This window comes from Aedes albopictus, chromosome 2 (assembly GCF_035046485.1).
Source record: "Aedes albopictus strain Foshan chromosome 2, AalbF5, whole genome shotgun sequence".
NCBI lineage: Eukaryota > Metazoa > Arthropoda > Insecta > Diptera > Culicidae > Aedes > Aedes albopictus.
Genome location: NC_085137.1, coordinates 459,774,386 through 459,796,244, shown reverse-complemented (window position 1 = coordinate 459,796,244; position 21,859 = coordinate 459,774,386). Strand labels below are relative to the sequence as shown.

At 41.7% G+C, this 21,859-nt stretch overlaps 1 protein-coding gene across 5 annotated transcripts in view; it reads right to left on the bottom strand.

The window, feature by feature from the left end:
* The window catches only part of LOC109418893 (uncharacterized), a 270,718-nt gene that overhangs the window by 6,739 nt on the left and 242,120 nt on the right, over positions 1-21,859 (bottom strand). For all 5 annotated transcript variants that reach the window (XM_062853947.1, XM_062853948.1, XM_062853949.1 and 2 more), the window contains exons 5-9: positions 12,644-14,535; positions 12,399-12,582; positions 8,772-9,057; positions 8,156-8,699; positions 7,915-8,086 (exon numbers count right to left, since the gene is read on the bottom strand). In XM_062853947.1, the coding sequence (XP_062709931.1) occupies positions 7,915-8,086; positions 8,156-8,699; positions 8,772-9,057; positions 12,399-12,582; positions 12,644-14,535 (3,078 nt within the window). The remainder of the gene's footprint in view (positions 1-7,914; positions 8,087-8,155; positions 8,700-8,771; positions 9,058-12,398; positions 12,583-12,643; positions 14,536-21,859) is intronic.

Below are 21,859 nucleotides of genomic sequence, written 5' to 3'. Positions count from 1 at the left end.
GCCCAGTTCTCCCAGTTTTTTCGGGATTTCTGAGAGTTGTTCCTGGGATTTCTACTAGAGTTCCACCCATGATTTCTACAGTTTTTTACGGGGTCTGATTTTCCAGCATAGCTTTCTAACAGTTTCTCTCTGGATTTATGAGAGATTTTTGCAAAAGTTTTTCCTGAAATTACTTCTCGAGTTTTTCGACATTTCTCTTGGATTTCCAGGCGGGCTTCATCTTAGAGATTTTTAGAGTTTCTCTTTGATTTCCCTTAGTATTTCCTCCCGAGATTACTCCTAAAGCTTGTTCCCGAGATGTCCCAGTTTTCCTCAGGATTTTTTTCCGAAGTTCCTCTCGAGATTTCTCCAACAAGTCTTGCCAGACTACACCTGGATTCCCTCCTATATTTCTCAGGGATTTTTTTTTACAAGGAATTTAAGATATCGTTGTTATCCCAGTAGACATTCCGAAAAAAAAACCTTCCGGAAAATCCCTGCAAGAACTTCGGGAGCAACTATTGAAGAAATACTAAAAGAAGCATCCAGAATCTCGCGGCAATTGCTGGTAGTGATTCCGGGAAGAGCTCTGTGAGTAATCCCGTGAAAACGTGTAAAAAAATAATCGCGGGTGAATCACTGCAAGAAATCCGACAAACAACTAGAAAATAGCTTTAAATAGCTTTAAAAGAAATCACGCGAAGAACTCCATGAGAAATATCAGCAAAAGCTCCTGCCGAAATCTCAGAAAGCACTACGGAAAAATCGAAGGAGAAAGTCCTCGATAGATTCAGAAAAACTCTATGAGGCATCTTAGGACCAATAGCAGAAGAAATATTCAGAGAGATATCCCATGAGAAATTCCGACAGACATCTCTGATAACACTTCAAAAGAAATCCCACGAGAACCTTTGGGAAATATCTCATCAAATGACTTTGAGCAATCCCACGAGAGACTATGGGAGCAATTTCGGGAAAACTTCTGAAAGAAATTCTGTAGCATACCCGTGAAAAACTCCCGGAAAAAATGGTCGGAATTCAGGAATCCTCGAAGATTCGCTAGGAAAAATACCGGAAAGAATTGTTCGAATGGTGGTAGAAATCCGGAAGAGTCTCCGGGATGAATTTGAAAAGGAATACCAAGAATGGCGTGGAAAATACGAAAGGAATCTTGCCAGAAGTATCTGCTAGAACTAGGAGTTCTTCTCTTGCTCCTCTAGCACGGTTATCCAGATTCTTTCTTGATTTAACTTGCTTTTCAAATAATCATCCGAAGAAACTTTCAACATCTTCGCGGAACCACAAGCTTCCAGTAAGAACCTTCAGCATTACGGGAAAAATATTTATTTTGGCAGTTCTAGATACAAATACCTATATAGTAAGAGCTCATGTTCGAAAGACCTAATGTTGTATACAAAAATGTTTTTATTCATGTATTCCAGTAGGAATCTCTAAAGCAATCCTGTGCGATATCCCTTGGAGCGAATTCCTCAAGAAATCCCTGAAGAACTGCAGGTAAGAACCCCGCAATGGATCCCAGGAGTTCTGGGTAGAATCTCTGTCATAATTTCTTTAAGAATCTCTAGAGATATCCCGGAAGAAATCTCCGTATTAATCATGGAAGATATCGCTGGACGAACTCCGGCATAACTTCCAGGAGAAACCTCTACAGGAATTTCTAAAGGTCTCCCGGAAATAATCCTTGGATGAATCTCTGTACGAATCCCTATGAAAATCTTAAGAATCCCGGGCAAGGAGGAATCCATCTCAAAACATCTGGAGGAATCGTGGAAAAAATCATAGAGGATTTTCAGGAGGTATCTTCAAATAAATCTTTGAAAGAATCCCTTATGAAATCACGTAATAAATCATGATAGACATCAAGGGACGAAGTTGCAGGAGAAATCCAGGAAGGAATCTTTGAAAAAAATCCCAGGAAGAGTCCTTAACGGAATCTGTAGGATTCCTAGTGCATTCTCTAGAGGAATCCCGGGTAAAACTCTTGAAGGAATCGAATCATGTTCCTAGAAATTCCGGAAGAGATCCTCGTTAAACTTTCGAGAAGAATTCCGGTAAATGTTCTTAGAGGAATCCCTGGAAGAACCCAAAAACAAATCCTGGAGGAATCCCCGGTGGCATATCTAGAAAATTTTCTTGGGTATTCCGGAAAGATTACCAGGATGAATTCCAAGAGAAATTGCTGGAGAAAACTTTGTAGGAATCCCAGGAATGTTCCTTGAATGAATAGTGTTCTTAGAAAAATTCCGGGAGAAATCAAGGAAGCATGCAAAAAGGAATCCATGTCAAAACTTCTGTAGGAATCCTGGTAAAAAAATCCTAGAGGTTTCTCAGGAAGAATCTACAGACAAATCTCTGAAAGAGTCCCCTATGAAATCCCGGGATGCATCATGGTAGACAACACTGGACGAACTCGCGGATGAGTTTCAGGAGAAATCCTTGGAGGATTCTTTTGAAGAAATCCCGGAAAGAATCTTTGAAGTAATCTGTAGGATTTCCAGGAGGAATCTTTGGATAAATATCAGGAAACTCGGATGAAACACTTACTAGAAGAATCCAAAGAGAAATCCCTGTAGGAATCTCTGGAGGAATCCCCGGAGGAATCTTTGAAAATGCTCTTGGACAGAGAAGACCCCCGAGATGCGTTCCAGAAGAAATCTCTAGGGAAATCCCTACAAATATCTCGGGAGTCATCCTGGGAGGAATCGTAGTCCTAGATGAATTTCGGGAAAAACTTCTGGAGAAATTATGGGAAGAATTCCTGTCAAAATTCCTGAAAGAATTCTGTTAACAATTCCTAAAGAGAAATCACTGAAAGAATTCAAGTTTATATACGCGAAGACCCGGTAGACATTTCGGATGAACCCCGGAATGGAAGAATGCTGGTAATATTTACTAAAATTCATGGTAGACGTTTCGGGAAGTATCCTGAGATGAGTCTCAACAGAAATCCCAGGATAAATTCCTGAAGGAATTCCAGAAAGGATCCCTGGGAGAACCTTAGTAAACATTCAAGAGAAATCCTTGGAAGGAATCCTGTTTCTGGATAAATTATGAGAGAAATCCCTGAAGGCGTTCCTGTAGGAATTCTTGGAGTAATTTAAGGAGTTCTCCTCAGAGGTCACTTGGTGTAAACCCCGAGATGTCTGAAGGGTTCTTTGTAGGAGTTTTGAAAAACAATGTATGATGGAATCTTGGAAAAAAGTGGGGTGGACTCCGGCAGGAATCTCCGAGGAAAACTCCTGGAGGATTTTTGAAGGCATCCTGAGAAAGTTCCCTTAATGAATTCCTGGAGAAACCCCGGAAACTTTTCGATTATCGGAGAAGAATCCCTCGAGAAAACTGACCGGGAAGAGTCTTGGAAAGAGGCTATGGAAGAATATCTGATTGAATATCTGCAGAAATCCAATGAATCATGAAAAATCCCTGGAGAAATTCTTGAAGGATATATTTACAGCGGTTATTTTGGAAATTACGCTGCAGATATACCGTGGAGGGCCCATATTCTGCGCATCTAAGACTTTTTCAATTTCAATCAGCTGTAACAAATTCCAAATCGAACCGATTTGGCTGAATTTTTGACTGCACATAGTTATTAGCTTTGTTAATGAGGGAAAAATATAATTCTTATACAAAACACTCAATTTTTAAGTAAAATCATGAAAATTCTAAAGTGTGTCTCTGTTCCTAATTCTGCGCACCCATTTTTGGAATGTTCCTTATTCTGCGCACTAATGTTCCTAATTCTGCGCACATGGGAAAAAACACTAAAAAGATAACATGTTGTAATGGGAACATGATTCATAGATGAAATTCAATTGAATTCTTGATTTTCAACTTTTTTACGACATTACGACCATATTGGAACGTTGCATGTCCTCAACATTGATACTACCTACTTTGATTACTAAGCAAAGGGAATTTGAATCATAATACACAAAAGGATTTTGTAGCATTATCGAATACTACTACGTAAAGCTTTTTAGTTATTCGCATGTGCACATTTTAGTAAAATTTACTTTCATTTCTAAAGGCAATATCAACTTTTTCGCCATGACAAGGTGGCACAATCTTTGTTTGCAATCTGAAACTTCTTTCTTGTCTAACTCCAGGGTTTCCACTGTTTAACAAAATTCCATGTAAACTCACATCATATCTCGCATTTGACAAATGCTTGCATGAATACATAAAATTTCCCCCGAGGTTGATAGCAAATGTTTAAAACAAGTGGTTAGTCCGGTCGAACTATCAGATCAAAAATTCAAAAATCGTAAATTAGCCTTTAAAGTTCATAAACTAACTTGTTGAGCCGTAATTACATTCACCGAATTGCTAGAAACATAGAATATCCCAGTTATAACTATGGTGGCATTTATATGATGTTTGTTTATTAATTATATGTTCAAAACTTAGTGTTGAAATGTCTGCGCAGAATTAGGACCACCATTTAATACCGGTTCCTAATTCTGCGCACCTAAGAAGAACAAGAAGATTTAAAAAAGAAGAAGAAAACTCAATTCTTTTTTGCCGATTCTGATTCCTCTAAGACAGTAGTACAGGATGCGCATGGAAAAGCAGACATTCTCTTCATTATTTATGTCGCAAAATGCTTCAGCTCATGAAGCAACATTTTAGCAGTTTCGCTAACGGACACAGATTTCAGGCAATTTACAGTAATTGCGACATCATTTTATTTTTTTACAAAATAATGATCGTTGATTTGAAAATTTTTTCTTCACAAACTTTTTCATTACTATTGAAGCAATATTCAAAAAATATATTTGAAGCTAATATTGAACTAGCGTCCGCGATTTTATGGTATATTCGAGAAAGTGCGCCGAATTAGGGACTGCGCAGAATTAGGGCCGGTCACGGTACCTACTTGAAGAAAACGTATCGGTCGAGATGTCAGTGATACGACATTATAACGCAACTACGTCATAAATCTGAACCATTTTTTCCATGAAAAATTCCGTGAAGATTCCCGGAAAAATCCCTTAGAGGAGTTATGTTTCTAGATGAATTCCGGGAGAAATATTTGGAGAAATACAGATAGGAATCCTTGTAGGATGCCCAGGAAGAACATCTCTATGTGAATTATTACGGTGGATAAGTTCCAAGAAGATTCTGGAGGAATCTTTAAAGGAATCTCAGAAATATTTCACGGAAGAATCTGTAGGATTCCTACGAGGAATATCTATATAAATTCCTAGGGAAATCTTGGACGAAACCCTTGGAGGAATTGTGGCATGCTTTCTACCAGGAGATAAAATTTCTGGAGGAATCACTATAGAAATTCCAAGATAAAATCCATAAGAAATCCGTGTCAGAATCTTGTGAGATATTTCTGGTGGAATCTCTGGAAGAATCCCTAAAAAAAAAACCGGGAGAAATTATATAACCATATGGTAGACATCCCTGGTAGAATCCCGGAAAGTGTTGCAAGAGAAATTCTTTTTTTTTTTTTTTTGCTAGGTTTCTAGCTGCACTCTGAATAGAGTTGAAACCTCTACACTAGACCCGAAGATAGAAAAGAGTACGTAATCTTTCAGAAGCAGTTTGCCAGCCGTACGCGGAAAATGATATCCATTAAGACACTGTTGCAACTGACTCAGAAAGTTACGGTAGAAGATTGGAAAGTTTTCAATTGGTCAGTCAGTCACGATTTGCCTATGTAGTGTTATGGTCACACGGTTTGTGTTTGTCTCCTTGTTTGATTTTGTGGTATAGTTAAATATGTTTTTCTCCTCGTTAAGTCAGTTGTCGTATGTTTGTTTTTTTTCCATCGAATCAATCGAACCCTGTATGTTAAAATGTAGTCGATCCTGTGTCAAATTGTTTTCTTGATTTCGCTAATCGCTACTTGTGTTCATCTCTTGTGTCCTTAAATTGTCATCGGTTCCACAGAGACATGTAACTGAACTTCTGAACATCTAAGAGATAATCAAAAATACGCCAAGTTGGTCAGTTGATTGCAATAAAATTTTAAAATAATAAAGATTTCATGTCAACTTTCATCCCTCTACAAATACTATTAAAAATATTCAAATTCGTTCAATTGTCCTATCGGTCCTACCTAGATGAACCCTCAAGCGTAGCCTAGAAATGTCAACCTAGTCATACACAAGTAACGTTGTTCAGTTAATATAAAGCAGTCAGTTTTTGTCCAAAATGTCACGTCGAACGCATTGACGTCAACAATGCGTTTAAGTGTTCGAACGTTAGCTTTGAATCTATCAGCACAATTAAGTGCTGCAAATCTCCTTCCCACTATTAATTCTTCGGTTGATTTTAATTGCTTTATTTAAAGAAAATATGACCAACTAACAATGCAAAAATTCGAAAAAGCGACTATGACATTAATAAATTACTAATCAAAATCAACCGAGAAACGTGGGAAATAGAGCCCAAACAATATTTTGAAGTCAGCTGGCTGTAAAAGGTTCCAAAACCGGTCACAAATCCTATAATACTTTTATTAGGATTTGTAACGATCATCAAAACCTTCTCAAATCCAACCGACTTGGAACTATTGCTTGGGAATAGACTCTACTGAGCCCCGGCGGTTCCTCCTGTTTATCGAGCATGTCTGATGCATATGATCAGCCATACTCCATCTGCAGCAGCCGGTTCGTGATGAACCGTAGGAGGCGCATTAAAGTGTTAAAAAGGTGATATGTTTCACTAAAGAACACTACATTACAATAACCAAAATGAAACTCCTTCACTTTAATACCGTCAACCCCTGCGAACTTGGCCAGGGTGAATCCCGGAAAGTGTTGCAAGAGAAATTCTTGGAAGAATTTATGAATGATTCACAAATTTTCAATGTTTCCTTCAAAGAACAGAGCATCTACAATACCGCAAATGAGCTGCGGGAAGTTCGTGGACATGTAAGGGATAGACTTCCGGCAGTTTCGATTTATTATCAGTGAAAAAAAGTGTAAAATTATCGTCAAATTGGCCATTCAAGCAACAGTGCCGAAAAGTACTACTTTTCTGCACACTTAGGAGTGCTGAAAAGTAGTACTTTTCGGCACACTCGTTCAAGTATGGAAAAGTGGGCCATTTCAGTACCTTTTAGCCGATGGATAAATCAGTAACAAATTTTGAAAACGACGTATAATCAATGCTACACCATTTAATGTACGGCTCGTGCTGAAAAAATCATCATTTGGCAACTTGTTGCATAAATAACTATTAGAGGAGTGTCTGTAGGAGCCTTAGGAAGAATTCCAGGAGAAATTATTGGAGAAATCGTGTGTCTAGATGAGTTCCAAAAAGAATCCCTCAAGTCTTGAGGAATTCCTGCCCATTTCTTTAAAGGAATCCCGATAAAAATTCCTGAAGAAATTTCTGGGAGAATCCCAAGAAAATCCCTGAAGGAATATCTATAAAAGACTATATGTAGCCTGAGAAAAAATCTTAGAGGAATTCCGTTCCGTGTTCCGGGATGAATTCCGGGATTTCTATGAAAATCCCGAGAGGGAGATTTGAAGGAATCTCGGAAAGATTCTCTGGAAGATTGAAGGAATCTTGAATGAACTTCTGGGATTGATTTCTGTGAGCATCTCCGAGCTATTCCTGGAGCAATCCTTGGAAAAATCCTTGGAAAAATTCCGAGAGGAATACTTGGATAAACCCCTGGAGGAATATTAGGAGAACACGCGTACTCCGAAAACAATCCCAAAATGAAATCTAGACGAATTTGTTTAGGAATTCTCTAAGAATTTATTTCCCCGGATGGAATCATTGCAGGAATACCCCACAAATTCAAAAGGGACGAAAAGAATATCTAGCGGACTGTAAGAAGTTACTAATTTGAAATCCCTGGAGAAACCATACAGGATTTACTTGCGTTACCTTGGAAATATCTTAGAAATCCATGGTGAATATATGACAGTGTAGAATACTCACATCAATCTCCATCCGGTGGGACTGCAGTTCGGCTTTGCTCTTGACTAGCTCGGAACCGCGAGCCACCAACTGTTGCGAGGCATCTTTGAGATCATCTTTCAGCTTTTCGTTCAGCTCTTCGTACTCCTTCACGCGATCCTGAATCTCTTCGTTGGTGAGTGCCAACTTGTTCCTAAAAATGTTAAGAAAGAAATCATTCATGGTTTATCCGGACAAATCGGACCACAAAACATCGACTCACTTGTGGCACACCAGCTCCTGAATGCAGTGGTCGTTATCCATCTGTACGATTCGCAGCACTTTGAGCAGCTTGGTGATCAGATTGTCCACGTCGATCACCTGATCGACCAGCGATTGCGCGTTGCAGTACTCGCAGATCGACGGCATCTCGCCCATGGAGGCCGCCTCCGCGCAGCAGCTGTTCTCGTCGTCCTCCAGCGACGAACTATGGCTAGCGGAGGTATGATCGGCCCCGGCCCGCTGCTCGGAACCGCTGCACGACCGGCGGAACCGTGGCGACCGCCCGCTGGCAATAATACTGGACTGCAGTTCGATCTGCTGCCGGTTGGTGATCGCCTGCGACAGATTGTCCAGCGATTCGTCGTGGGAGATCATCATGTTGGCACCGCTTTCCAGCGACGACGGCATCTCGATTTGGGAAATGCGCGTCGACGACGAGACCATGTTGTGCGAGTGCGAATCCGGCATGGCGACGTCCTCCAGGACGTTGTCCATCATCAGGCACGGTTCGGTTTCGGAATCGAGCATTTCGGTCGAGTCGGATTCTTGGGGGTGATAAATGGAAATGAAAAATCACGATCAATTACTGTTGTTCCGTATCCGAAGACATAACTTACCGTGACCGCAAATCTCCCTCTTGTCCCGGGAAGCAGCAGCGGACGCACTGGACTTGAGCGCCGTTGTCTTACTGGTAGCATTCTTTATCGCACTGATCACAGCAGCTATGAACGACTGACCACGCTGGGGAGACAGCGGGGTGTCACTCTTGCAGGATTTCTGCGGAGAATCTGCGGGCTGGTGTTGCTGAAGGCCATTCTGGGTGTTGCTACCGGGTTGTTCGGATTCTGGACTACCGTCGCCGCTGCTACTGTTGGTATAGGCTTCGTTGTGGTAAATTACGTCCTGGAAGCAAATCAGTTGAGGGCAAAGTTCAATAAAGAAGTTCGGATTTATGAAATGATCACTCAGGTTCATGCTCACTGCAAACTAAAATTGATCAGATTAGTGTTCTAATACTGTATTATTATGCGTACTATTCAGTATTCTATGCATACTGCTCTGAACTAGTGAAATATCAGCAGCATGCTCGCTAGATGACTAGAAATAGTAGAATAACACTTGTTGCTACCACACGGAGATAGGATATTTTGGGAGAATCCGTTTCAATGGAATACCACAGTTTGAAGGTACTAAATCTTGATCCCTGTAACACAGATTTGCTTTTCAATCATTTGGTCTTTGATTTTTTAACTATGATGACACATATAGCCTATTACCATGGAGCATCTAAATAACTTTGAACTGGCTGATGACGTTGCCTTTCTAGCTCAATGGCGCTCCACCAGAGCAAGTGAATTTGATGAACTTGCAGATCGCTTCTCAACGGCAGATTTCACAATCAATAGCAACAAGACTGAATCATTGGATGTAAACACTCCTTCTAGTCTTACGATAGGCAGCCAAACAGTACAGAAAGGTGAAAGAATTTGAAATGTTAGTGGCCAACAGACGGTCAGGTCACCAAGAGCTATATAGATGCACGAATCAAGAAGTAGAAGGCTAGGGCTGCAATCAGACTAGTGAACACACCGAAATCCAATGTTCAATTTGAAAGTAAGCTTTGTAAGCTTTGCTGTATACCAATGAAACTTGGTGTGTATCAATGAAAACACTTAATGGTTACAGTTTCAACAGAGAAATCCCTAGAAAATTTATTGGAGGAATTTTCTGGAGCAATCTCTGGAGAAATTCCTGGATGAATTTCTGGTGAAATCCCAGGATCAATTCTTGAAGGAAATCTCTGCAAGAATCCTTCGAGTAATCCCTGGAGGAATTCCTGAATAATTTCCCGGAGGAATTCCTAAGGGAATTTCTCGAGTGATCCCTGAAAAAAAAAACCTGGAGGATTTCGTGGAGGAATTACTGCATGAATTTCTGAGCAAATTCCTGAAGGAATTTCTTAAACAATTCCTGAAGATATCCCTGGAGTAATTCCTGATGAAATTCCTGGGGTAATTTCTGGAGGGATTCTAAGAGGAACTCCTGGAGGAGTCCATGGAGAAATTCCAGGAATGCCTAGAGAAATGCCTTGAAGATTTCCAGGGTAAACTCCTAGAGGAAATCTTGGAGGAATGCCTGTAGAAATATCTAGAGGAATGTCTTTATGAAATTCCGGAGAAATCCCTGACGAAATTCCTGGAGGAATCTATGGAGGAGATCTTGGGTATCTAACCTGGAACAATTCTTGCCATGGTTTCTGGATAAATTCCAGGAGAAATTCCTGGGGAGCATTTCTTGGAGAATTTACCGAAGAAATACCTGGACAAATTGCTGTAGGAATCTCTGGAGGAATTCTTGGAAGAGTTCTTTGATCAAATCCTGGAGGGATTTCTGAAGGAACCTCTGGAGGAATTCCTGGATAATTCCTAGATGAATTCTTGGAGAAATTCCTGGGAGTAGTCACTGCAGGAATTCCTGAAGGATTTCCTGGCGGAATGTATAAAGGCATGCTTAGAGAAATCCCTGGAGGAATTCTTGGAGAAATTTTTAGAGGAATGCCTGGAGGTATTCCTGGAGAAATCCTTAGCGCAATCCCTAAAGGATTCCCTACAGGAGCAATTCCTGGAGGAATTTCTGGAGACATGTTTGCAGGAATTCGTGAAGGAATCTGTAGAGAAATTCTTGGAGGAATCTCAATAGGAATTCTTGGAGGAATCCCTGTAGGAATTCCAAAATGAATCCCTAGAGAAATCCCTGGAGGAATTTCTTGAAGATTCACTGGAGCAATTTCAAGAGGAATATGTCTAGATAAATTTTAGAGGAATCCCTGCAAGGATATACAGAGAAATTCCTGGAACTATTCTTAAATTCGCGGAGGAATTCCTAGAGTAACCCCTGGAGGAATTTCTGGAGGATTCCCAGGAAGAATTCATGGGGCAATCCCAAGAGATGTTTCTGAAGAATTCCCAGGAGGAGCAACTGAAGGAATCACAGAAGAAATTCTTGCAGAAATCCTAAAGCAATCCTAAGAAGAGGTTGCATAGGCATCCCTATAACAGTTCCTTAAGGAATTCTTGGAGGAATTCCTGAAGAAACTCCAGGAGGAATCCCGGAAGCAATCCCAAGAGGAGTTCCTAAGGGAATCCCGAAACAGTTCTTGGATCAATTCCTGGTGGAGTTCTTGAAAGAATTCTAGGAGGAATTCCTGAAGAAATCCCAAGAAGAGTTCCTAGGGGAATCCTTGGAGGAATTTTTAAAATAATCCCAGAAGTTGTTCTTGAAAAAAAAAAAATCAGAAGGAATTCACGAGTGAATCTCTGGATGAATTCTTAAAGGAATACTTGGAGCAACTCCTAAAGGAATTCCTTGAGAAATCCCGGAAGCAATATCATGAGAAATTCCTAAGGAAATCCTAGGAGAGCTTTCTCAACGAAGAATTCTGTAGGAATATCTACAAAAAAAATCTGAAAGTATCCATATCTGCAGTAATTTATAGACGAATTATTGAAGGAATGCTTTGATGGACTCCTAGAGAATTTTTTGTACAAATTTTCTAGGAATTTCCCAATTAATTTTTGAATAATTTCCGGTAAAATTTTCTAGACCTAGCTACTAGAAAGTCTAAAAAGTTCTTCTCTATCCCTAACGGAACTGGTTCTGGCAATCCGGAAAATTAGCCATGTTGTTTTTGTATTCATGAATAAGTATCACAAAATTTAGCTATTCAACCAAGTTATTAGGTGTGAAATTTTATGATAAGATTGAAGTTAGTACGTCAAACGTGGTATACCCATAGAGAGAGGAAGAGGCAAAGGCAAACAGGAAGACAAAACTGGGTTTGAAACTCGCAGCGGAAGAACTTACCGTATGGCACGCAACCTCTAAAGTATCACACACATAGGGTATGGATGGAAAATGTTGGATGCAGGTTGTTTTTAGTGGTGATGGAACAAAAGGGTCATGAATTGTTCAAATTTTGGTGATAGAAAATTAGTCGATCATGGAACGAAGAATTGCAAAGAAGAAAGTGTGAAAATCGTTAGCAAAACTGTCAATGCAGCATATAAGCATGTAAGATATCAGATTAAAGTACTGAAATTATCTCCTTAGCTATGCAACTAGTTCCTAAGCTAGATGTATTATAAAATGCATCAGTAATTAGAAAATTGAATTTTGAATCAAATCCTAGTTCTAAGAGATTAATGATAAAATAAAGAAGAAAATTATTGAATCAGGGTCCTTACCTCCAAATCCTGCTCCGAAATGTTGTACGAAGCAATAAGCTGTTCCACCAGATGATCCAATCGCGAACCCAAACCGGACAACGCCACAGATGCTCCGGACACTGCGGCACCCTGCTGAAGAAGTATATCCTTCGATCTACTCTCCAGTGCATTATACTTGGCCTGCATTCCAAGGAACTCTTGCCTGTTGGTTGGAAGCGAGAAAAAGTTTATAAAAACTATTCAACAAGTAACTCTAAACATACCTTCTCTGCTCCCCAATGCGCACCAGATGCCGACACTCGTCCTGCTGCCGCTCGATTTCGCTCTCCCGCTGAGCCAACGATTGCTTCAGCTGGCTAATCTCCAGCTCGGCGTCCTTCAGCGCGTCCATACAGGACGCCTTCTCGGCCTGGAGGAAGTCCTGCATCTCGCACGATTCCTCCTCCAGTTCAGTCTTCTGTCTCAAAAGCTCTTCCTGGTTTTTGAGCGAACGCTCCATATCGTGCTGGAGTGTACGGCAAATGCTTTTCAGCTTGGAGATTTCCTCCTGCTTCTTCTCGAGTACCGTGCCGGATTGCTGCAGTTGGGATTCTAGGATAAGCAAGCTATCGCAGTCTTCGCCGGTTTCGATCGGGACCCCGTGAACAGATTCGAGCATTCCGAGGACCCGCTCGCTGTTGCACTGGAGTTCCTTCTGGGCGGCTAGCTTTTCTTCGCGTTCTTTCAGTAGTTTTTGCTCCAGTGCAGTCACCAGTTGACTCTTCTCCGAGTGCTTGGTCATCAACGTAGAATACTCCGAGGTCAGTTTCTTGAGCTTCTCCTCCAGCTTTTCCATCTCTTTGTCCCGGATGTCGGACTGGGTATGTTTGTGGCACATTTCAACCGCTTCTACCTTGATATCTTTGGCGTTACCGCTGAAGGCATCTTCCACATCCTTGCAGGTGATTGCCGTTTGAACGCTGGTTTCATGGTAGATCTTGGTTTTCTGGACTAGCTTTTTGGTCACACCCAACAATCTTGGATAGCTTGGCATGGTTCTGGTGGGTGTTTCCTGTTTGGAGGACGGTAGCTTCTTTACTAACGAGGAAGTCATACGGTTGGGGTCACGAGTAGCGGAGGCACTGCGAGAACCGGATCCTTTCAAGTCTTCCGCCGAGCGTTCTTTCGCCCGCCGTGGAAGAGTGCCGTATTTGTCCAGCGGACAACTTGCCTTCGCCTCCAATGCTATCGTTCCGACGCGAGTTTTGATTGAGAGAGTTTCAGGGGCCACCGAAGTGGCTCGAGTGGAATTGCGAGGCGTTGTGTTGCCTTTGCCTCCTACCGAAGGCCAACGACCATCATCCGTAGGAGTGCCCAAAGGAGTTCTATTACGCGTTACGGAAGGCGTTCTTGATACGCTAACCCTCTGTAACGCAGGTGAACCTTCCTTAATACCCGTGGGCAACGAATCAGGCTTAACCGGACGTCTGGTTTGCGGCACCTGCTTTGGCGCAGTCACGGACTTGCCAAGAGCGGCACTGGAAGCAGTAATTTTCTCCCGAGATCTCGCTCGTTCTCGAACGTTCAACGCCGAGGTCGGAGGCGTCTTCAAGTTCAATGAAACCGACCGTCCCAGAGAGGAAGCTCTGGACCTAGAACTACTCCTCACCGTAACACTACTTTCAGTCGACTTCCTCGGAGACCTGGTAGTCAACGGTTCCTTCATTGCTACCTTCTTCTTGCTGGTGCTGCCTGCCTTCCGCAATGAACTCACCGGGCCACCTGTGACCGAGGAACTCTCGCTACCACCCTCACTAGCACAGTAGTCATTGCTCAACCTCCCACCACCCAGCAGAATCGTACTCCCGGTCTTATCGTACGCATCCGAACTATAGCTAATCATACTGGAATTACACGACACACTAACCCCATTGCCTTCCTCCAACCCGCAGCAACTGCTAGCGTATCCGGCACTATTGTTACTCAGCGCTCGCTGTAGTATTCCGGTTTCGTTCAACGAACCACTGATACCACCGAATTCCACACCACTGTCGCTCCCATCCCCACCCCCGTTCAGCACTTTTACAGCGGCGTCCGGGTCAATGGCGTCCTTGTCCGCGAGACTGCCATCGTTGATAAGCTCGATAATTTCCGACGTGGTTGCAGTCATTGGTTCCTGGTAGAAGAGGAAATGTAAAAGAATAACAAATAGTTTATTAAAAAAAGAAAATCGAAATGATTAAGTTGGTCATTGTGTGAAATTAAGTGCAACACATCAAAAGCAAATATTTTGATATTTTATTTCTGGAAAAGTTCATAAATATATCATCGAAAGCATTATTAAAGGGATTCCTGGATGAATTGCTTGAGGAATGCTAAGATTAATTCTTGGAGGTATCTCTGGTGAATACCTGTATAAATACCTGGGGGAATATCTGAAGAAATCCCTAGAAAGATACTTGGCGGAATATTTTTGAGAAATTATCAGAAGAGATCCCTGAACGAATCACTTAAGGAAAAAGTTCTGGAAGGAACCCCTGGAGACATTTTTGAAGGAATCCTTGGATGAATTCCTGAAAGAATCTTTGGACAAATTTCTAAAAGAATCCATGGAAGAATTCCTTGAGAGATTCCTGGGAAAATTCCTGGAATTATTTAAGGTATCTCTGGAGATGTATCAAATAAAATATAAGAAATTTTTGGAGGAATATGTGAAGAATTCTATATGAATATCTGGAAGAATACCTAAAGCAATCCCTGGAGGAATACTTGCAAAAAATCCTCAAGTAATATCTGGAGGAATTTCTGAAGGACCTTCTGGAGGCATACCTAGAGGAACTCTTGATGAAATTCCTAGAGGAGTTCCTGTCAAAATCCCCGAGAAATTTGTGAAAAAATCCCTGGAAGAATACCTCACGAAATCCATGGATGAATTTTAAGGAGAAATACAAGAAATCACTAGCGAAATTTATGAAGATATCTTGGGAAGAATTTTTGAACGAATCCCTGGAGTAACTTATTGGAGAATCACTTGATAACTTCCGTGAGCAATATCTGAAAAAAAATTGAATTCCTAAGTGGAATTTTAATGCGATTTTTGTTCAGTGGAATTCAGTCAAAACGTATCCCCATTTTGTCCTCCTCGTATTACCGAGCTGCTTCTGGCCATCCGGAAGACCAAGCCCTTTAACAAGCTGGTGCCAACACCACAAGGCACCGAACACGCTAGAAAAATGCCCCCGGATGAGCTGCAGTAAAACCTTTGGTCCAGTCCTCACCCTGTCCATCCTTCAAAATGTGACCTTCTAACCTCGAGCTGCCACGAGTACCCTGGCCTCCACTCATCACTAACAAACATGATTGAAAAGTTATTATCTTGTACATAGTATATTATTAAGTGCAAAGAGATCTTCGGCTCCGTAAAGCGTTATACGCAATTGAGCCTCAAATAAATGAACTAGATTTAAAAAAAAACGTATCCCCCGCAAGAGGAGGTGAATGTTGTCCGGCGACAATGATCAGCTTAATCCGATCAGTATTGGCCAACAACCGTTGGGATGCATCAGCAGCCGTTCACTCGTCCTTCGTAGCTTCAACAAGTGCCACCGAAACGGCCACCGCTAACTGATTCATACATCCAAATTGTGTCAGCAGCAGCAACAGCAGTATGTGACGGAGCTGTTTCGACAACAGCAGGTAGGTATCAGATGAACCATGAATCAGCAGCAATAGATGTTCATGCAACAGCAGGAGTAGTTACTTTGCAGCATTATAGCCTCGTTCCACGTACAAGTGTCCCCGAATCCGGAGGCGATACTGGACTCACTTGCCAATAATGTGAATAAGTTTAGTTATGGTCCAGAGAGCAGTGTGACGTTTTCAGCGTGGTACAAGGCTTGTACAAGCCTTACAAGCGATACGAGGACATGTTTGAGAAGGATGCCAGTCGTTTTGATGAGAGTGCGAAGGTTCGTCTGCTCATGGGGATGCTGGGAATGTTCTAAACCGCGAAGAAGCATACTTCACTGTTTCAGGTATCAGTAGGTAGGCTGCAGAGGCACGTTTAGTGCCTCGGCATCCGTAATCAGTCATCGATACCGCTGTCTACAAATTGCGGAGCAGCCCAGCGAAGATTACGTCAAGTATGCCTGTCGCATCAACCAGTAGCGCGTTAAATTTGAGTTCATAAAGCTAATCGAGGAACAATTCAAATCTTCGTCTGCGGGCTGAAATCCCACCGTGATTCTGAGGAAGGGACACGTTTGCTGACTCGCATCGTAAGGGAGCGTCCATAAATTACGTCACGCATTAAGGGGGGAGGGGGGGTTCAGCAAAGTGTGACGACCCATACAAAACTTTCAGAGGTTCCATACAAAAAGTGTGACATAGGGGGGAGGGGGGGGGGGTTGAAAATGCCCAATTTTTGCGTGATGTAATTTATGGACGTTCCCTAAAGCGAGATAATGTCATGCTGGAATAGATTGCAGACGAGTGTCAGCGATTGGTTAACATGCGGCATGACACGGAAATAATTGAGAGTCAGTGAACACCTAGGTCTGTCCAGCTTTTCAAAAATGTTCTCTGATTCTCAAGTCCACCCCCATATTTTGATTGGCATCCTAAAAGAAGTAACTGGTCAAAATTTCAGCCAAATCCATTGAAATTAAGAGGTGCATCAAATCAATTTTGTGTTTTTCAACTATTTTTGAACTTCAAAAAATCATAACTACACTAAAACTTGTCAAAACTTAATTCTTTTGGCAGAAATTGAAAGCTATACTTGTTTGCTACAACTTCTCCGAACAACGTGTGCCAATAAAATTGAAGGAAACATGTGAAATTATCACATTTGTGATCAGAAAAACCTTAAAAAGTTGATTTTTTGATAGATTTTGTTCTGGAACACCCTAATATACGTAATAAGTTTGATATTTTAAAACGGCGTCATATTCTCCAATGTGTTTTGGATATTTGCTTCTTTGACACCAATGCTGTAGGAGTTGAGCAAAAAATATTAAAATTCGGGAAAGCCAAATGTGGCCTAAAAACTAGCTTTTTGGAGGCAATCACGCTGTGGCGCGAAATTGTACTGAACGTAGTAGCTTTGCTTCCTTGTAGTTTGCCTTGGCTACCCCCTATCACGGGTGATAACAAACAAGCGTGATGACAGGTGTTGGCTATCATATCAGTGCTGACGCGATGCCACTTTTTGCGCGCCAAAGCGTGATTGCACCCGAAAAGCTAGTTTTTAGGCCACATAGGCTTTCACGAATTTTAGTAATTTTTGCTCAACTCCTACAGCATTGGTGTCAAAGAAGCAAATAACCAAAAAACATTGGAGAATATGATGCCGTTTTGAACAATCCAACTTATTACGTATATTAGGGTGTTCCAGAACGAAATCTACCAAAAAATCAACTTTTCAAGGTTTTTCTGATTACAAATGTGATAATTACACATGTTTCCTTCAATTTTATTGGCACACGTTGTTCGGATAAGTTGTGGCAAACATGTATAGCTTTCAATTTCTTCCAAAAGAATTAAGTTTTGACAAGTTTTAGTGTAGTTATGATTTTTTGAAGTTCAAAAATAGTTGAAAAACACAAAATTGATTTGATGCACCTCTTAATTTCAATGGATTTGGCTGAAATTTTGACCAGTTACTTCTTTTAGGATGCTAATCAAAATATGGGGGTGGACTTGAGAATCAGAGAACATTTTTGAAAAGCTGGACAGGCCTACGTGAACACCATGCGATCGAGGTGGCAGTTCAAGATTAATCCTGCGAACTTCATGTCGAGTTCCAGTAGCGAGACAAGAAACGGAAGCAGTGCCAGAAAACCGACCGCTAAGAAGGATACAAGGAAGGATACTGCCAGAGTACTAAAAAAGTGTAGAATGGACAATTCAGTCGGCGTAAGGGACATGCAGACTCGAATCAATACGTGTAGTGTACAGAAGCGTAGAAAGTTCATGCTCATGGTGATGAATGGAAAACAGTGAGAATGCAGTTGGCTAATGGTTCCGACGTTATCATTATTTCAAGCAGAATGTAGAAGAAAATGAGAAGTCCGCAGATGGATCCGTCATCGATAGTAGCGAAGACCGCTACGGGGATATCGCTCGTACTGCTACATCAAGTTTCGTGCAACGTGAGCATCAGTGAGAAGAATAAGCGCAGCATAGTTTGAGTCTCCAAGGAAAACCTCCATCTCCTAGGGTCCGACACGATAGAAACGTTTGGATTGTGGTCGGTGCCCTCTTTGATGCGGTTTATAGGAAAGTCAGCAGCGAGTCGTTGTGCGTAGATGCGTTTGAAGTAAAGTTCCCAGAAGTGTTTCCTGAGCAGTTGGGCTTCTACTCGAAGACTAAGGTGAAACTGGGCCTGAAGGCTGGTAAAACGACAGCATTTCGCCCAAAACGACCGGTTGCGTATGCAATGTACCTTGTTGTGAACGACTCTTGAAGCAAGATGGATGCATCTCACCTGCTAATTACTTAGAGTGGGCTATTCCAATCATCTTGGTTCGCAAACAAATGGATCAATTTGGAACTGTGGAGATTATTATAGCCCCAGATACCCTGCAGCCCAATCAGTACCTGCTGCCTCTGCTACAGAACATTTTTGCGAATGTGGGAAACTGTACCGTGTTTAGCTAGATCGGTTCCCACGGATGTTAGTGATGTTCGATCGTTTTTGGCACCATTAACTATTGTGGTAAATTCGTGCCAAATATGCTCTCTCTAAGGTTCCGCTCAACGAGTTGCTAAAGGAGAGGTATGTACATGTTCCAGTGGACAACCTAGTGCCGGCAATCGTTTGATCGGTTTTAGGAGATTCTGAGCTCGGATCTTCTACTAACTCACTACGACCCAAGGCGTGAAATTTATGCAGCCTTGCAGAGGATTTTTTAATCAAAGAAGTCTATATCGCAAATCGTCAATCATCGAGTATGTTTCGACTGATACATTTGGAAATGCCTACGTCCTTTCAAAACTCATCGATAACCATGCCAAACCGAATGAAGACAATGTCATCGCTAGCGTTATCCTGGAAGCAGATATACATAAAGCCGATAGTGAATGAAGCTTCTACTGTAATCCTGCTAAGTTTAAAGAGTCTTTATAGAGGACATCCATTGGGGCCCGAAGATCTAAAATGTGTACCGCTACCTGCAAGATGGTTGGCCGGAAAAATCTAGTATTGGTGGCCTAGAGATAGCACATCTCTATGTTTACCAAGAGTTAACAAAGCTGTACATGATAGGTGGATTCATTAGGTTCGGAGACAGACTGTTGAAGCATGACACATTTGAAACCTTTATCCTTAGCTTTATCAGGGATATCTAGGCATTCAGCGGATGAAGGCCATTACTAGTAGTTGCACATAGGTACTGGCCTTCCTTAGACGAGGAAATCGTTGCGTATGTCAAGTCCTGTTAAAATTGTGCGACCGTGGCGAAATCGTCGCCTGTTCCATGTCCTACTAAGCTGCCGTAAATCTCATATCAGCCCCATGTTTTGGTGGGAATCCTATGCAAATGGGGCAGATAGCGATTCACAGTAGTAAGGCTAAGTCAACTGGCCCACGGAAGCGGTCTTACATAGATTGTATGTAAACTATGCGGGACCGACATATGGAGACTACTTTCTTCAGATCGTTAATGCGTACTCAATGGCCGGAAATTGTTCAAACGCAACGGATAACATCAGCAGCCGCGATCAGCATTATGAGAAGCTTATTCGCTCGGAGAATCGGAAGTAGTTGCCAACGATAATGCAACACCATTTACGAGCACAGAGTTCCAGACGTTAAATTTTGTGTCGACAACGGAATTCATCACGTTACCACGGCTCCGTTTCTACCTCAATCCAACGGAAAAGCGGAGATGTCCGTGGATACCTTCAAGCGTTCAAGCGTAAAAAAGATTCTGGAAGGGGAGGAAACAAGTACGCTGCAAAGAAGCATTAGACGTTTCTCTGTTGGTTTCGATCATCAAACGATCAATTCTGACTATATGTACATGTCAATGGTTGCTCCTCCGTGATTGATCTGACCTGGTACCAATTGCACTGAGATCCAACTGAATAAGCGGCTGGGATACTCCACTTATTCTCAAATTGTAATCGATACAGCGAGACTCACAAAAACGCTGCTTTGCTGCACATGACCAAAAACAAGTGGCGCTAGACCCCAGGCGAGGTCTGCGAATGGATTGGCCTCGATATGGACAGCGTATGGGATCGTCGATTGATACGAGCACACACCTCTAAGGGGCTGTTCATAAACCACGTAGAATTTTAGTGGGGAGGGGAGGGGGGGGTTGTGTCTGGCAAAATTCTACGCTCCATACAAATTTCAATTTTTTTTGTATGGACAAAAGTCTACGAGGGGGGAGGGGGTGGGAGGTCTGAACAGTCCCTAACCCTACGCAGTCGCGCGAGCACCTCTAACCCTGATCTTGAATATGTTGAGAATCGAGGGCGTGACCGAACTCAGGTACCGCTGCATATTCTGCTTGACTCTTGGAACCTACAGAAGCCTTCGTTTATTCCGGTAGCATTAACACCAGAGAACTTATGATGCCTCCGCAATGTTCTTCTGTATCTCGGGAAATTGGACAATCTGAACACCAAGCATGTTTCCGTTCGTCAGTTCGTAGCTCAGGTTCGTCTTTACCACCCAGTACCGCCAGCTCTGGTCAATCACAGAGTAGCAACTACGAAGTGTAGGTCAACAATGCTCATGCTCATGCAGGTTCGTTTTCACCACCCAGTAACAGTAACATATTCATAGTCAACTAGTCTAGAAGAGATTCTTAGAACTACCTTAAAACCAAAATAAAAGGTATTAGGTTTTATGACAGCTTTCTGTAGGAAGTAATAGACTTGTAGTGGTTTCTTTTCTAAGGTTTATTACAGAATGATTCCTAATAGTTCCTAATGTCATTTTGTCCAAGTCATAACCTACTAGATTCTAGATTTATTCACCTAAGCCTACTACAACTCGGCCATCCTGACATTCTCGATGTCCTCATCGAGACTATCAATATTGGAGCTGTCATCATCTACCCATTTTCTCATATTTTGTGGTGAACAAACCGCGTTAAAAGAACATTTGAAATTTGAAACCCTTCAATATCAACTACAACATACAGTCAGGTCTTTTTTTACGCGGTTTTGATTTACGCGGCCGCGTAAATGAAAACTCCATACAAAAAAAAATTCATCGTCTTATTTTTGCATGATTCGTCGAGAAATGGTGAGACTTTTTTTACGCGGTTTTTCGAAATTTGAACCGAGTTTTTTTTTACGCGGTACGTATCCCCCGCGTAAAAAAAAAACCTGACTGTATCTATCATTTGGCAATATTTTTGAAATTTTGTATGGTCCTTTAAACTTTGGAGATAATTTTTGTGAATTGACAGTTTTTAATACAACGAAATCTCCTTCTTTATAATTAGTTATTTTTGTACGCTTCTTATCCATAATCTTTTCGT